This window comes from Tamandua tetradactyla, chromosome 13 (genome assembly GCF_023851605.1).
Source record: "Tamandua tetradactyla isolate mTamTet1 chromosome 13, mTamTet1.pri, whole genome shotgun sequence".
NCBI classification, from domain to species: Eukaryota; Metazoa; Chordata; class Mammalia; order Pilosa; family Myrmecophagidae; genus Tamandua; species Tamandua tetradactyla.
In genome coordinates, this window is record NC_135339.1 from 25,531,644 (window position 1) to 25,548,221 (window position 16,578).

A 16,578-nucleotide genomic window follows, 5' to 3' on the forward strand; every position below is an offset into this window, starting at 1 on the left:
AGTGGTTATGGATGCAGAGGGGACCACTGGGCACCAGGGCCCCCAGGTATAAATTAATATGGCCTGTCACGGGGCTGCCTCTCCTGGAGTAGGTGACAACACTCTCGTGAGCAAAGCTGACACCTCAGGGGTAACGGCCTCAGCCAGTGGGCACTCCCCCTCCTTGCAACTTGAGAATGCAGTTTATAAATCATTCAACGTCTGACGGGAACGCTGCACGGTAGGAGGGGGCACTGCCAGGAGCCACAGTGGGTGTTAATAAGCTGGCCTCTTTGGTCAAGTCCACTTCCATATGCTCTGAGGCCATCCTGCCACCACCCCAGGGGTCCCCACATGCCCATGGCACAGAGGATGGCATCACCACATCACACTGAGACCCAGGAACTGGCAGGCAAAAGAGGGCACCAGCGAGCACCAGCACAGGACAACAAGGCTCTCAGGTGTCCTGGGAGGAAAGTGAGTTGTGAGGCAGGTGTGCGTGCACCCCTCCAGCTCAATAACTGAAGCCCTCACCTCGGTACAAGCTGGTGGGTAAAGCACCTTTGCATAAATAATCCTTTGTCCTCAACAACCACCCAAAAAGGCAGGGGTAGCAGTCTGGCTCTGTTCATTGTTGAAGTTCATTCATTCAATAAGCACATTTTGCATCCCAGGCCCTGGGCTGAGAGCTGAGGATGCAAGGATGACTGCTCAACCCCAGCTTGGGCTGGTGGGAGGGACGGATGATGTACAAACAACAATTATAGAAGCCACATCTGCGGGCACTTCCTTATACTAGGTCCTATGTTAACTGATGTGCATGACCTCATTAAATGTAATTACATCTGCTTTTTAGGTAGAAATAAAGCCATTTGCCAAAGATCACATAACCAGGCTTGCATTCTAGTCCTGGCTCGACCCTTTGGCCAGCTTTGGGCAAGTTGTGTAACTTCTCTGCTTCCATGTCTGCATCTGCATCTGCATCCCTTCGAATGGTTATGGTGAGGGCTCCGTGGGACCCCACATAAAAGCACAGGGCTGGGCACACAGGAAACTCATAGTGGTAATAATAATAATAATAATAATAATAATAATAATAATATCATCATAGAAATAAATTATGTTTTATTTCATTGACAAAATGATCTCAGCCAATATTCTTCTCCTGCCTGCTGTTCCATCTCTAGGAAGAAGGTACAGAGAATGAGAAACTTCCATCCATCCTCATTAATCGGCATGGAGACGGGGCAGCCCAGTGGGCTCTGAGCCCGGGGGCCTGGGTTGCCTCTAACCCTGCCCCAGCCAGCTTTGGCACTCTGGTCCTCATCATCTCATCCTAGCTCCAGCCCTCCCCTACAGCAGTGTCCTACCACTCCCACCCCTCTCAGCTGGTCACCTAAAGCCATGGTGCTAAGGATCGGGGCAGGATCTGTCTGTCACAGATACCTGGACAGGACCCAGGGGCCCACTTCCAGTGTGGCTTTGTTTCCACATGGTAAACAGTGGGGAGTCTATAAAGGACACATATATCCGCAGGGCTACTGTCCCTCTTCAGCAAGACCTTGGTCAGGCATAGAGGTGACCTCACTCTGGAAAATCCCAATATAGGAAAAGAGAAAGAGATATTATACCCTAGAGAAAGAGATATTATACCCTCCATTTCTGCCTAACAAACTCCTACTCATCCTCTAAGATCCCAACCAAATAGTCCCACCCTGTAAAGAACAGGTCACTCCTACTACAGTGTTTCCATTGTGCTTTGCATGTATTAAGTTACCATGGCATTTAGTACATCGGCGTGTGGTTAGACACTCATCTTTCTCTCTATGAAATCTGTCTCTAAGGGCAAAGAGCCTGGTCTTACCCACCATCATTTGCTGAACTTATGGTGAGCCACAAACTGGGCTAAGGACTCTTATTACATTATCATAGTTCTCACGACAACGAATAGGCAGCTATTGTTGGCCATTTAACAGATAAGAAACTGAGGCCCAGAGAGATTAAGTCTCCTGTCTAAGGTCACATAGTCAGCAAATAGTAGACCCTTTTTTCAGCACCTAGCATGTTCAAATCAGTTTAGAATCCCTGGGGCTTGTTCGGTTGCCATTTGACAAGTGTTTCTTGTGTTCATTAAAGAAAAAACAAAAAACTATTGAGTAGCTCAGGGCACAGTGGATCAGCTCCAGGCAGAATTGAGCAAGGCTCGGAGAGAGGTTCTAGATAGGAAAGTACAATGTGCATGAGTTAGAGAGAATAAGAGAGAGGCAAAAAGGAGAGACACAGAGATACCCAGAGGCATGGACTTGGCACTTTGGCGAGCTTAAAGATGAGCTGGGAAAGGCAGGATGAGGCCAGATGGATAAAAACCTTGAATGCCCAGCTAAGGAGGCGGAACCGGTCCAAGCTTCAAGGCCATGGCTGTCCCCGAGCCTCCAGAGGGCCCTCCTCGATGTCTTGACCTCAAGGAGCCAGCTGGCACCATCGGACTTCTAACCTTGCACCCACCCACCTGCCTGAACGCCCCAGCACCAGGGTGCCTTGTCCGAGTGCACCCGAGGGTGGAGAGGCAGGTCCCGGAGGAGGGCGGGCGGGGTCGGGCAGCGGCAGCGCTGAAGGTCAGCGAGGCAGGCACGCGCGCAGAGCGGGGTGCTGGAGCGGCGCTGCCGGGCACGGACACAGGCAAACACGTTTGAGCAAATTGGAACGCCATAAAAGTCTATTACAGCAAATCAAACAGCAGTCAGCATGACAGCCATTAGCCTGAAATGAATACACGGGGACTTAATGAGGTCTGTCGAGGCTGGCTTGGTGAATTAAGTTGCCAATTCTAGCAGGATTTCCCTTTTCTTTACGGACTTGAAAGCATCCACGCTGCCTCGTTAGGGCTTCGACAAGTGAATTGCAGGGCCTTTCACCCTGATAAAATGGATAATTACATGTAGAGCAGCTTAGTGAGGGGAAAAGGGTGGGCCGAGGGGAACAGAGAACAAACAAACCCAAACACACACCTCCCCGGCTCCTTTTGAGGAAGGGCTGGGCTCGGGGCAGGGGGCTTTGGGAGACAGTGGAGCCCAGAGTTGACTGGACAGGGTGGCAGGAGAGCTTCACTAGGGAAAGGGGCAGGGCCTTCTCCCCTCCTCGGCCAGGCCCCAGGGACATGGGTCCTTGTGGATCACTCCAGGCAGCTGGGGATAGGTGGAAAGTTCTCTGAAAGATGAGCTGCCCAGCAGCACTCAGAGACCCTCAGCTGGGGAGGGCCACTGAGGTCATCCTGGAGAAGTTTGTTAAAAATGCAGCTTCCTGGACCTTTCTCCGGGCATATCGAATCAGAATTGCGGGAGCCGGGGATACATACTATTAAGGGCCCTTGGGCTGCAAAGTAAGGGACAGGTACAGGCAGCTGGAACAACCAGAGGAGATGCTGAATGGATGGAGGCAGCCACCGCTTGGAGTGCTCATCATCCTTCAAGGAACAATAAAATACTGAAGGATACAGAGGGCTTCTCCCATAGGGTTTCATCCCAGATCATGGAACAGCAGCCCTGGAAGGAGCCTTGCCCAATTTTCCAGTTTGGCAGCTGCTGAGGCGAAGCCATCAGAAGGTCAGTGGCGAGTGCAAAGTTCTCACCCAGCCACTTGTTCACACAGCCAGAACCACACCCAGGTGTCTTCCTTTCTCCAGGCTACCTTCCCACGGTCCAACAAAAGCACACTCATTTCTCACCTCAACAAGGTTCTGCTGGGAACCAACCCCCTCCAGGAAGCCTGCTGAGATTTCTCTGACTACTCTGGCACCTCCACCCCCACCCCACACACACGTCAGGGTCTGCAGAACTCCTTGCTGCTCTGGCTTGCATTGTCACCGTGTTCACCACTGAATAATCCTTCTAAAGGTCAGGGGCCTGGAGTTTTGAGGGTGCTCTCAATGCAAACAAGAGACCCCAGGCTCAATGCCAAGCTGGGAGCCAGAAGGCCCACTGCTAGTACCCCTGCTGGGGCCTGAGCCAGAGAGCTAAGTTCCAGCTCAGTACACATCAGGCTGGGGCTGGTCCATGCCAGGCCTCCTCAGGTCAGAAGTGGCCCAGCCTCTGTCCAGCTGACATCACATCCCCTGGCCATGCTGAAGAGTCCCAAGAAGGTCATCAAGTATCAGGCCACTGAAGAGACCTGGAGATACTTACACAGAGCAAGTAAACCATGTAGGCCTTCCTCCAAGGACTGCTTGTCCACTGCAGCTGGCCCTCTTGCCCAACTCTCTCTACATCAGATGGGCAGAGGACAGGACACTCTATCCCACCCACTCTCGATTTATTAGATAAGGAGGACTGTGGCCCAGAGAGGTTAAGTGACATGCCCAAATGCATCCAGAAGTTTGGGAGCAGGACAAGGGCTAGAACTGGTGTCTGCTGCCTTCTAGCATTCAGTCCTGTCATTCTCCATTTTTAGAGCCTCCCAGTTCTCTGTGAAGGGAAAGCCTGGCACCGGACCAAGTCCACAGGAGACACTCAATAAATATTTGTTAACTAGATGAACGGCTGAAGAGGCTCTATCCTTGGAGGCGACAGCCTTTAGTGAATCCCAGGGGATTCCAACAGGGCTGGGTGTTGGAGGCAACATCTCCTGGCACAGAAGAGAAGAAAAAGCTGGCCCCCTGCCCAGGGGCCAGAGAGGAGGGATGTGACCCCTCGTTCCCTGTTCACCGCTGCTGCCTGCTGCCCCTGTGAGGGAAGACAGCAAGCAGCCATGCCTTACAGGATGGCAGCTGAGCAATGGGTCCAAGGCTCATTAACTCGGAGCAGTGCCCTTGGTTTCTGAGCCCGAGCCCAGAGTACAGGCTGGCACGTAGAGACCCTTAATTAAATTAGGGAGACTTCCAAATGAGAGGGAAACCAGAACCAAGCTGCAGCCCCCAGCCTGCATTCCAGAGCTCAAAGCAGTGTGCCCCCAAGCTTAAAGCTGAGGGCTCTCCCTCCTTTCACCCCTGCCCCAGGCAGTGAAAGGCAGGGAGTGTCTGATGCCTCTGCACCCGCACATCTGTCCTCACATCCCCGCCTCTGGTGCAGATGTAGTGCCCTTGGCTGAGTAGGCAGGGCCAAGGCCAGGAGCTGGGGCGGGGGGCATGAGACCAGATTTCTCCATCCTTGAGGGCATCTACCCTGGGAGTCAGGAGGTTCAAATTCTAAGCTGCGGCCAATCACTTTCTCATGCTGAGCCTCAGTTTTTCTCATCTATATAATGGACAGGATGATCTCTAAAGACCATTCTAGTTCTCACCTCCAGTGACCCATAACATAAAGGGGCCAGAACTCAAAGGCCATGGTGCCAACCTGCCTCACTGATGGCTTCTGTCTCTCTGTCCAAGTCCCAATCCTTTCCCGCTGCCACCCAGCCCAGACCCCTGCGGGCAGGCCAGAGGGAGACCCAATTTGAATCCCTCTACCCACCACCTTCAGGGGCTTTGATTCGCTCACTGCCGACTGAGAAGCCTGCATCAGCCACCTGAGAGAGGGACAGCAGGCGAAGAAAACCCTGGTGTCACCGGGGGCCAGCAGCCAGCTTATTAACGAACCGTTCGTAATGCAATAATTTGTACCTCTCAATTACTAGCAATGGCTTGATTTTACATGCATGCGCGCATGCAGACATACTCAGAGTACACAGCCAACCCAAAGGAGCCAGGATGCCAGGGAGACGGTGGGGGAAAGCCCAAGGTGAGGAAAGTCTCCTGGAACCACATCCTCTCTGCATCCTGGGAGGACTCGTTTCTGGCCAAAGTCAGAAGGCCTGGAGCTAGGTCTGCCAACCCAGCCTGCCCCAGGCCCATACTTGGCCACCAATGGAAGGAAAGAGGGTGCAACCCTTGCCCCTTCCTACTCCTGTGCGTCCTTTGACTCCAGTTGGAGTTACGGGGCTCAACCAAGGCAGGCTCCTTCTCGGCCACGAGACCGCCACCAACCCGCAGGCCTCGTCAGCTCCCAGGCAAGCCCCTGTTCAGGGGTGCAGGCAAGTTCACCAACTAGCCTGGGAGGAAAAGAGCTGGAGTTGCCCTTTCCCAGCTGACTCTTCCGTCTATCCCCAGACAGCATGGGGAGCAGCAGCCCTCGCGCGCCCCCGCGGCTCCTACCTCCGGGATGCGGACACTGTAGGGCTGGTTGTGGAAGGTGGGCGCGTTGTCGTTCACGTCGCCCACCTGGATGTTCACCTTCCGTGTGATCACCTGGCAAGAGGAGGGCGCGGGTCAGCGCGGGCATCAGCAGGGGCTCTCTGCCCCCGAGGAGCCCTGAGCCCCTGCCAAGCCCAGAAACACACTGCCCAGGGCAGGAGAGGACTCACCCCCTGGTGGTCGCTGACGGAAAACTCCACTGTGAACTCCGACTTGGTCTGAAAGAAAAGGGACGGAGGGCGGAGGGCAGAGTTAGTGAGCTGTGCTGAGGTCCTGGGCCCTAAGGGGAGAGGGAGACCCTCTAGTATCACCCCAGGAGTTCCTCTGGGACCGGATAGCTAAAGGTTTTCCTAGAAAACTGGCATTGATCTTTGGGTTGGGGATGGGGGTTTAGAATATGGCTCCTTTTCCTGAAAAAGCTATAGATCAGAAGTCAGAGCTTGGGTTCTAGTCTTGGCTCTCTCTAAATTGCTGTATGATCTCAAGCAAGCCACCAGACCTTCCCGTGGTCATCTGCTCAAGTGTGAGCAGAGGGCAAAGGTTGGAGTTTTGTGCAAACCCTTAGCTTAATTTGCTAAGGGCTACAGGGTCATCACTTCTTGCTTCCCTGGAAAACATCCTTTGAGGAACATGTGATTGGGGTGGTATAGGAGACATGTACATCCTATGGAGCCGCATTCTAAAGTGATGAGTCCAGAGTCACTGTCCCTTTTGCCTTTCCAATGCTGCCTCTTGCTTGGAGACTCCTTCTACCACCCCATTCCAACCTCAAATCTAAGAGCTCAGCATTGGTCTGGGATACCCATTTAGGTGGAAAGATGTTACAGGGTCAGGATGGGGTCTCAGAGGAAGGTCCCTAAAGAAGATGAGCCTCCCGTCTCCCTGTGTCTGCTCCTGCCCCCCAGGAAAGGACTGGGGCAGAGGTGTGAGCAGGTCCTACCTCCCTGTCCAGCGGCTGCCGGAGCCACACCACGCCCGTGTCAGGCTCCACAGCGAAGAAGCGGGAGGCCTCCTCCCCGGACACTCCGAACACCAGGGGGTCATTGTCCATGTCTCGGGCCAGCAGCTGGGTCACAGAGGAACCTGGGGCAGCCGAGGGAGGGAGCAGAGGGCAAAAATGGGGGGTTAGGTCCCTTTCTCGGTATCTTCCCAGCAGGAAGCAGCCACCCGCCAAGCCTCCAGCAGGTCACTGATAGTCGTAAGACTGCTGTGCGTCTTGGGCTCTGACCCGGGCTCCCCCCGCCTCAACCCCGGCCCACCTGTCACAGTGTACACATGGCCGTAACAGGGAATCATCATTTACCGCGTTCTGTCTCCCTTTTTCTGATTTTAATGTGGCGACAGCCTTCTCTGAGTGGCCCAGATGAGGACAGGCCCCGGATCCTTCAACCCCTGTGTTCCAGGGTGGGGCACACAGCCCAGCCCTAGCCTATCACAGCATGTCATCTCCCTGGTCATGGGGACTGGCTCAGGGGTGAGCACGTGACCCAGACTAGCCAATCAAAGCCAACCCTGGGACTTTTGCTTAAACTGTTGGGGAAAAGGAGCTCACTTCATTGGGGTTGCTAAACTGGTGGGAAGTAAGCCTGATACACCTGGCAGCCATCGTCAGCACCACACAGGACGAGCCTGCTTGAGAATGAGGCCAAGAAGGGCCAAAGTGGTACCTGGAGAGACAGATTTCTGATGATTTGAGGTTGGCAGCCAGCTATGCTTGATATTAGCTCCATCCTCTGGACTTCTCAGTTTTATGAGCTAATAATAAATTCTCTTTTATCCATCCATCTATCTATCTATCACCTATGTCAGTTTGATTTGGATTTCTGTCTTTTGCAATTAGAAACCCTATTTCTACATCAGAATACTTTGCAAAACCTCAGGCATTCATTCAGTAGTGCTTGAGTGCTGGCTGTGTGGTAAGCACTAGAAACCACAAAGGATGGGAAGCTGTGGCCCAGCCTCAAGGAACTGCAGTCTAGAATTGGTGGACAAGGCCCAGTTCCTGTCCTCAAGAAGGGGAGCAAGAGGTAGGAGTTAGTCCACATCAGGAAGTCCTGGCCAGTGGTCACTGCAGGCATCAGGAGGCCTGGCCAATAGCCTGCTTGTGAGGCCCTAGTGGAAGGCATTGCTCCTGGGGTTCACAGCCCACAGATGACCAACTGTCCTGGTTTGCCAGGGACAAAGGCATTCTGAGACGTGGGCTAATACCAGAAAATCCCCAGGCAAACTGGACAGTTGATCACCTTAGCTTCAGGAGGGCCTTAAATTCCCAGGAACCGAAAGCCAAATGTTATGGGTGTACAACATGTAATTTCCTGCAGAGCATGTATAGTCTTCATCTGATTCTCAAAGAGGTGGTTAGGACAGAAATCATGGCCTTGGAAAACCACCTCTTTCAGGGCCCCGGCTTACTATACAAAATAGAACAGACACCCTCTCTTACCCAAATACTGACCCTCATATTTACCGAACAGTTCTGAAGACCAAGCTAAGTAAGGAAGGATTTCAAACTGGGATTTTTTTTTTTCTCGAAAAGAATGCTAATGAGCTCTTTATCCTTTTAAAATGATGGTTTCTAACATGACAATGATAGCTAACATTTTTGAGCACCAGCCATATGCCAGGCACTGAGCTAAGCAATTTCCATGCACTAATTTAATCCTTACTGTTATTATCTCCATTTCGTAGGTAAAGCACCAAAGAAGATTGAGTAACTTTGCCATAGCCATACAGTAAGTGGCAGAGCTGGAATTCAAGCCCATGCATTCCGGGCCCAGAGCCCACGTTCGTTTCCTTGACTATACACATCTCAACACTTGATTGTGAACTCAAGATTTAGGACTTCCATAGACATGACCCTACCAGACACTAAATACTTACAAAAGGAAGACACTGGCTCTTTAGGGGCACAATGACATGGCAGACACCGTGCTAGGCACATTCACATAGGTTTTCTCATTAAATCTTCCTAGAAACTCTCCATGTAGTCATTATTCTTTCCATCCCACAGATCAGGAAGCTGAGGCCCAGAGAGGCAAAGGAGCCTCTCCAAGGTCACCAGAACAGCTGAGCAGGACACGGCAGCATCCGAAGTGTTAGGGGGAGGTGAGAAGAAGGAGAAGGAGGAGTAAAATTATGGAAGGGAGTTGAAACAGCCTCTGGGAACTTCTGGGGCACCCAACCTTCCCATTTCAGAGATGGAGAAACTGCAAGTTCTACAAGTTGGCTGAAGTTAAGATGATCAGGAACTGAGTCAGGATTTGAACCTAAGTTTCCAGGTCCCTGGATCCCCATTCTTTCTAGATGGGGAGGGAAGGGGATATGTGACGTCATAGACAAACCAAGTGCATCTTTCCAAAGCACCAGCGTTGCTGAATGGCAAGCAATTATTTCATACTAAAGCCGACAGGAATGCATTAGAAGCAGAAGGTAACATTTACATTTGTTCCCAGGTCAGATAAATCCTGAAACACAGAGGGAGTTCTCCAAGATTATCAATTAATTACATCCCCCTAACCTTCAGTGTTAACACCCTTTCTCAACATGAAAAAGACAGAATGGGCATTGGCCAAAGACCCCTATGGATTGGGAGAAGGCTCAAAGGAGAAGGAGGAGGTATAACAGAGAGAATAGGATTTGGCAAACGAGTATGGCTGCTGAATCACTGTATTAATAATTCTTCTAGCTTCCAGTGTTTGGGAACAGCTAGAAGGAAAAATCAGAGATGGTGGAATAGCAGCCCATGACAAACTCTGGGATCTGTTCTGTAGCTACTTGTTCAAACGGGCTTTGGAAATTCTTGCTTTTTTCTTTCTTTGCATTGTATATGTGTTATATTTTACAATAAAAAATGTTAAGAAAAAAAATACAACCCAAGGCTGTAAAAAAATTTCCAGCCTCCCCCAGACTTCCAGGGATACACATGTCCTTTCCTTTGACTTCAGGGGTTCTTTTGTGGCAAAGTATGAGAAACACTGGGCTGCTCCCTAATCCACTGAGGGAGATTTCACATGGAAACTGAGGCCCAGAGGTCCCTGCTTGTGCACACACAGTGACAAGTCCATGGCAGCTTGCAGCCTTCTGGACCATGGACCTCACCTGCCAACCTCCGTCAGGGCTGCCCAGGTCCAGCTGGCCTAGAGGATTCTGGGAAAGCCACATTGGTCCTCCAGCCTACGCTGCACAACTCGGCCTGATATCCCCAATGGCTCTCTCAGGCCTGACACACAGGCCCTCCCGAGAAAGGGGGTGCTGAGCAGGACAGGGATGGGGCCATCAGCTGCTGTCACCCACCCTGTAATTTCCTGGACTTTTATCCATTTTCCCCTCAATTATGTGCTGCTCAAAATGGTCCTTTTCGGCTTCCTCACGGGCTCTTGCCTGCTCACGCCTTCTTTGTGTCCCAGGTAATTGCTAGTGACCTTTTCTAAGTGTACTAATTAAAGGTGCCGATTTAATATTATATTTAAGACAAGGCACCCCGCAATTTTCCATCTGGGCAACATATTCCCCCGCCCGGCATTGTTCGGCTGCTCTGCAGAGGCTGGGCCCAGCTCTGACTTCCTGGGGAGCAAAGCTGGTCTCTCCACTGGGGGAAGGTTCCAGATACCACCATTTGGGCCATTCCTGTAAGAATGAGGCAGGGTCTCTGCAGGGTCTAACTCTAGCCTAACACCCAGGAGAACCATCCCTGCTTGAGTGCCTCTGGGCTCACACGGCACACTCTGGGTTTGCTTCCTATCTGGCAGAAACAGAGAATGAACGCTGCATCTCAAATATTAGTATAGAATCCATGGAGTTCTTTTTGTGGTAAGAAGGATAACCAAGGATTCACTGGGGCTGGGGCATCCCCTGTACGGTGCAGAGGTGGGAGGCTCCTTTAGTACATGCTGGTGGTGCCTTTCCCACTATCTCTCGGCATATCCTGTTTCCACGCACAGTAGCCTGATTGCCAACTGCCAGCCCCCATGATCCTGTGCCCGAGGGTTTCTGGCCATCAGAGTCCCCTGGGCCCACACACAGGGCAAGCTGGAAGCGTCCGGAATGTACGCTCCCAGTAGCAGCAATACTCAACAAATGGCTGGTGGAAGATGGGAGATAAACACCCCAGTTCCCCCCCTTTTCGGGGGTAACTCAGAGGCATGGGCATGCACTGCACTGGTTCTTACAGTTCCCCGATGGATTAATCTCCAGCTGCCCAGAGTGGTAACTTGATTGAAGCCATCTTTATGGCTTCTTTCCCTTCCCTGTCTCACATCCTCACTCCCCTTCCTGTTTTTCCTAGAATCCCTTCCTCAATAAACTATTTGCACTTGAATCCCCATCACAAAATCTACTTCTAGCAGCCCCCCAAATAAAACACCCCCAAGACTGTGGCATCAGAACCACCCAGGGAGCTTGTTACAAACAGATTCTCACTCTGTTGTATCAGTACCTGGGTAGAACCCAGAGTCTGTACTTTAAACAGCAGGTCCCACTCTCCCTGCAGGAGACTCTGACACTCAGCCAGGTCTGGAAATCCTGGGGCTAGTTTATAACAGGGTGATATTCAAATATTTAGCAGTGGGCACCGTACAAGCATCAAGCAATCAGAAAGGACGCCGGCCATAAACAACCAGACTGGTGAATACCAGCTGTATGTCAGCCTGGTTTATGGCCCACATTCTAGATGCAGAGAAAAGCTCCTCTGGTTCCAGGAAGATTTAAAGGCTCAGTCTTGGGGCTCCTGGCTCAATCAGGACAGCTGACAAACTTGACCTCCTGCTACCCTCATGGGGAAGGGTAATTCAGCTGGGCTAAGCCCCTCTACTCTGGGCCAGCCCGACCCAGGGGAGAAAACAGAACTTCCAAAACCTCCCAGGAAACCTTGTGTCTGATGCTCCTTTTATCTACTTTATCAACAGATGAGTAAAACATATGGAATAAAAATGAATAATTTGGGGATCAAACATTAAAATAAATTTAGTAGATTGAAATGCTAGTGATCAATGAAAGGGAGGAGTAAGGGGTGTGGTACGTATGAATTTCTTTCTGTTGCCTTTTTATTTCTTTTTCTGAATTGATGCAATGTTCCAAGAAATGATCGTGATGATGAATATGCAACTATGTGATGATACTGCGAATTACTGATTACATATGTAGAACGGAATGATCATATGTTAAAAATGTTTGTGTTTGTTGTTATATTTTTTAAAAATTAAAAAAATTAAAGAAAAAAAAAAAAGCGTCCCAGGCCAGGGAGAAAATAGAACTTTATAAAACTTCAATCAGATCACATCCAAGGCCCCAGTGATAGGGCTCAGGCCGGCACAGCCCACGGCAGCCACACCAAGGCTCCCTGGGCGCTCTCCGCTCTGGCCCCTCAGGGCTCCTTACTGTTCCTGAGCAAACCACACTGGCAGCTGTCGCAGGGCCTTTGCCCTGGCTGTGTCTTCGGCAGGAATGTTCCTATCTCAGGCTGCTACGTGCCGGCTTTCTTGTTATTTACTATTCAGGCCCACAGTTAGCTCTTCGGAGAGGCTTTCCTCAAACATTCTTTTAGAGTCTATCTAAAGAGACGCCTGGTCACGCTGTGTCCCTGCTCCCCAAATTACTGTCCTCATAGTTCTCACCCCTCTGAAACGATCCTGTTCATTCACTTGCCTCGCAGACCGCCTGTCCCCTGCACCCTTGCCTGCCACACAGCACATTCATGCAAGCTCTGTGGGGGCGGCAGCCTTGCCTGTAGTGTCCCCTTCCAGATCCCTAAGCCCGACACAGGGGCTGGCATCTAGTAGGTGCTCAATAAATTGTCATTGGATGGATAAATGAATCGCACCAACCCCCTAGACGTGTTAGGAGAAGAGAGCCCCAAATTCCTAAGCCTGAGCCACACCGAGAGGAGAGAGCAAAGAAAGTTGCCTTAATTATGCACACTGATAGACAGGAAAAAGCATGGCTAATTGAAACCGAATAATGCCCAAAGCAGTAGCACTTGGCTTTGGATGTAGGTGGAATCATAGTTGGCCAGGGACCGGGGGATCCAGGCTCTCAGCAATTGACCACATACTCCGTTCGGGGGCTGGGGAAGCTGGTGGCGGTTGCACAGTCCTCTGGAAGGCGCAGGGCTGGTGACCTGTCCTCTCCCTGCCTCGGCCCATCAGCGGCATGCTGCATCTGTCTTCCAGGCAAGGAGCAGATAATGACAGCTCCCTGCAGCCCTGCTGGGCCCACGCTGAGGCCTGAGATGACTATTACCAGTATTGTTGCAATTTGCGTCGAGGCCCAAGGGCTGGGATTGGTGTGTTATCGCACTCAGGGAGAGCCTGGCTCTTTGCCTTCTGGATGGGAGGTGGGTTAGAAACTCAGGGAGGGCAGTGGCTGGCTATAAAGATTTTTATTTTTTCTGGATGGGAAAGGTTAAAAGCTATGCTTGCTCCCGAAACACGGTGAAGGGTGCAACAGAATGAATAAAAGGGGAGAATAAAACGTGCTTCCTCCTCGCAGCAGGAATTCCTTAAAGCATACCTTTGACGGTGCCACACTGTGCTCAGATACCTCCCACGGTCCACACAGAATAAAAACCAAAGTCCTTGCCGTGTCTTCCAATGCTCCCCTCGGCCAGTCCTCACCCTCCCTGGCTGGTCACATTTCCTGCTCCCTGGCCTGAGCCTGCCACACTGCTGTGGTGCCTGAGCACACTGCACCTTGCGTACTTCCACACCTGGGCTGCTGCTCCTCCTTCAGCCTGGAAGGTCCTTCCTTCTCCCACTGCCTTTCAAAATCCCAGCCATCCTGAAAGGCCAACCTCAAACACCATCTCCACCAGGACCTTCTCGCAACCAGAGCCACTGTTCTCTCCTCTGTGCTCTCTGTTTTATTGTTTGCACCTCTTCCCAGCAAAGCAGAGCCTATGGCCCCTTGAGGTGGAGGCAGATATTCTGGAACACACTTGGCAAATCTTTCACCTCCCCTCCTGCATTCCTTCATGATTGACCATCGCTCCAAGGAGGCAGCCAGTGGCTTTCCCTTGCCCATGAAGATACTGTGGATTAGTCACAGCACTCTTCTCTGTTGAGTCCAGATTCAACTTCAGAATCCTTCACAACACTGAGTTCTTTGCAATCACTATTAATCAATCCTAAAAGGCATGTGAGAGAAAGCCTTTTGCCATCCCTGGGCTGCAAGGCTTTCTGCAAGTCTCTTCCCATCCGGCGGGCAAGCATCCATCAGTCTGTCCCGACCAGTCATGGCAGTTGGGGAGAAGAGGAACAAGCTTGCAATGTATAGGTAAACACGGAGACAGGCATGAGTTATGGCTTGAAGGAGTCAAGGAGCTTCTGAATGAGAACAAAATGTTCAAAGCAACTTCTCATTATGCAGAGGGGGAAGCAGGCGTCTTAGCTGAGAGGACTGCCTGAGGTGGGACTGTGTGCCATTGAGTAGCCGGACCAGGGAGGCACAGAGGGAGGCACAGAACCCCATCAACAAATTCCAAGGCCATGGCTTATGTCTGGGTTTTTCTGAGAATAACCACCCAGCCCCACCCCATGGTCACCAGGCCTGCTGCAACCCCTCACCCTGTCCGGAAGGAAACCCATCAACCTGCCTCTGATCCAAAGGGAGCTCCGGTGACCTGGCATCGGTCTCTGCCAAAGCCAGGGGCTTCTGCCTCCCCCTTTCCCTGGGATGGACCCCCAGGGCCCGGGCTGGCCTTGGAGCCCACAATCTCATTTATCTCTCTTCTGAGGTCAGACAGGCAGTTAAATGCCTTTAATCCTGGGAATAAACTCCTTAGTCTTGGGTTTCCCCTCCCTGCTTCCTTGCCTTAGGTCAGACTCCTTCCCTCTGATCCTCTCTGGGTCCTGAATTTTGTTTGACTTCAAGGAAGTCTTTTATTATTATTATTATTTTTTGACCTGCGCCCCACCAACTTGGACCTGGGGAAAGCTGGCACAGGCAGAGTGAGATCTGACCTCCGGTTCCTCTTTCCTGAGCAGCTTGTCACCTCCAAATCCACCATCCATTGACTGGTGCGCTTATTCTTGCCAGAAAACCTTTGCCCTGGGTGATGGGACCTGTCTCTCCAAAAACCCACAGGCCCTCCTCATGTCTTCTTTCTCCTACAGTCTTTTCCACTCAGAGAGGACAGACTAAACCGCCCAAAGCAAAAGAAACTAGCATTTAATTGAGCACTCACTGTTTGCCAGGCACCACGGACTCACAGGGATAGCTTACTGGGCCCTAACAGACAGGGTTAGCATCCCGGCTACACAGATGAGAAGACTGAAGCTCAGAGGGGTGGGTCACCTACCCAAGGTCACATAGCTGGGAAGTGGCAGAGCTGGGACACTAACCCATGTCTGTCTGACGCACAGTTCATGCTCCCTCCACCATCCACAAAAAAAAGGCTTTTGCTCACAAAGCCTTTTATCCAAGCCCAAAACCGAGCAGCTGAGCACAGCCTCTTCCTCAGCCCACAAAGACTGACCCCCTGGGGCCCCCAGGCCACCCAGACCCTTCCAGGTTTTAGGGGTCTGCTGCTCAGAACTCCTGGACTACTTGGCCAGCCGGAAGGCAGGGACAGTGGGTGTCTCCCTCCATCACTCTGGATCTCCACAGTCACCTGCCAGCAAGTAATGGAGAGTCCCTCCTGAGAGTCGGAAAGGGGCAGTTGGCTCATCTGGGCACACAGGAATCTGGCTAACCAAGGGGACAGGCTAATTAACAAGGAAAGAAGGAGACATTTAGCAGAGCATGACCATATACACTGAGGAAGGCTTTGGTGGCAGGGAGGAAAGGGAAGTAAACAACAACAACAGATATATATGTATCTTTTTAATTAATAGGGCCCAAGAAGAAAGAACAGACATGAAGTTCCAATATTCCAGAAACCTGGAGATATTCTGCTTCTGGGCAATGTAGCAAATAGGAGCTGCTATTTACTGAGGGCTCCCGGGGGTGGCAGTAGGACTGATGCGCCCTAAGTTCCCACAACTTGAGTCACAGAGAGGTTAAGTGACTTGCCTCAAGTCACACAGCTAGTGCATGGCCGAGCTGGACCTTTTCACCAACCCTTCTCTTCCTTCCTTTACTCATTCACAACTGCTCTGTGCCGGCACTGCTCCACATTTGCCATTCTCTCTGTAGCCAACAAGCTCACCTTACAAAGGAAAAAAATGGCTGGGTGGCTGCATGGCTAGTCCACGGTGACCCCAGCAAACAGCTAACAGGTAGCAGTCCCTGTTCCAACGTCCTTCCACTATCCCACATTAAGGTCCCGTCTGGTTAAAACACCTCCACTATCATGATTCTTTTTGGCACCTGCTATGCATGGAAGATAAAAAAGCATATAAACACAGTCCAGCTCTCAAGGGTTTGCAATCTGGTTGAGACACAAGAAGGAAAAGCTTGGAGAACAAGCCTGACCCATCAGGCTTGGTTGCCACGGTCCAGGT

The 16,578-nt window shown here is 51.4% G+C and overlaps 1 protein-coding gene across 1 annotated transcript in view; it reads right to left on the reverse strand.

Moving 5' to 3' along the window:
* CDH23 (cadherin related 23) overlaps window positions 1-16,578 on the reverse strand; it is a 431,052-nt gene that overhangs the window by 297,277 nt on the left and 117,197 nt on the right. The window contains exons 5-7 of the mRNA XM_077125003.1: window positions 7,083-7,225; window positions 6,313-6,360; window positions 6,104-6,196 (exon numbers count right to left, since the gene is read on the reverse strand). Coding sequence (XP_076981118.1) covers window positions 6,104-6,196; window positions 6,313-6,360; window positions 7,083-7,225 — 284 coding nt within the window. The remainder of the gene's footprint in view (window positions 1-6,103; window positions 6,197-6,312; window positions 6,361-7,082; window positions 7,226-16,578) is intronic.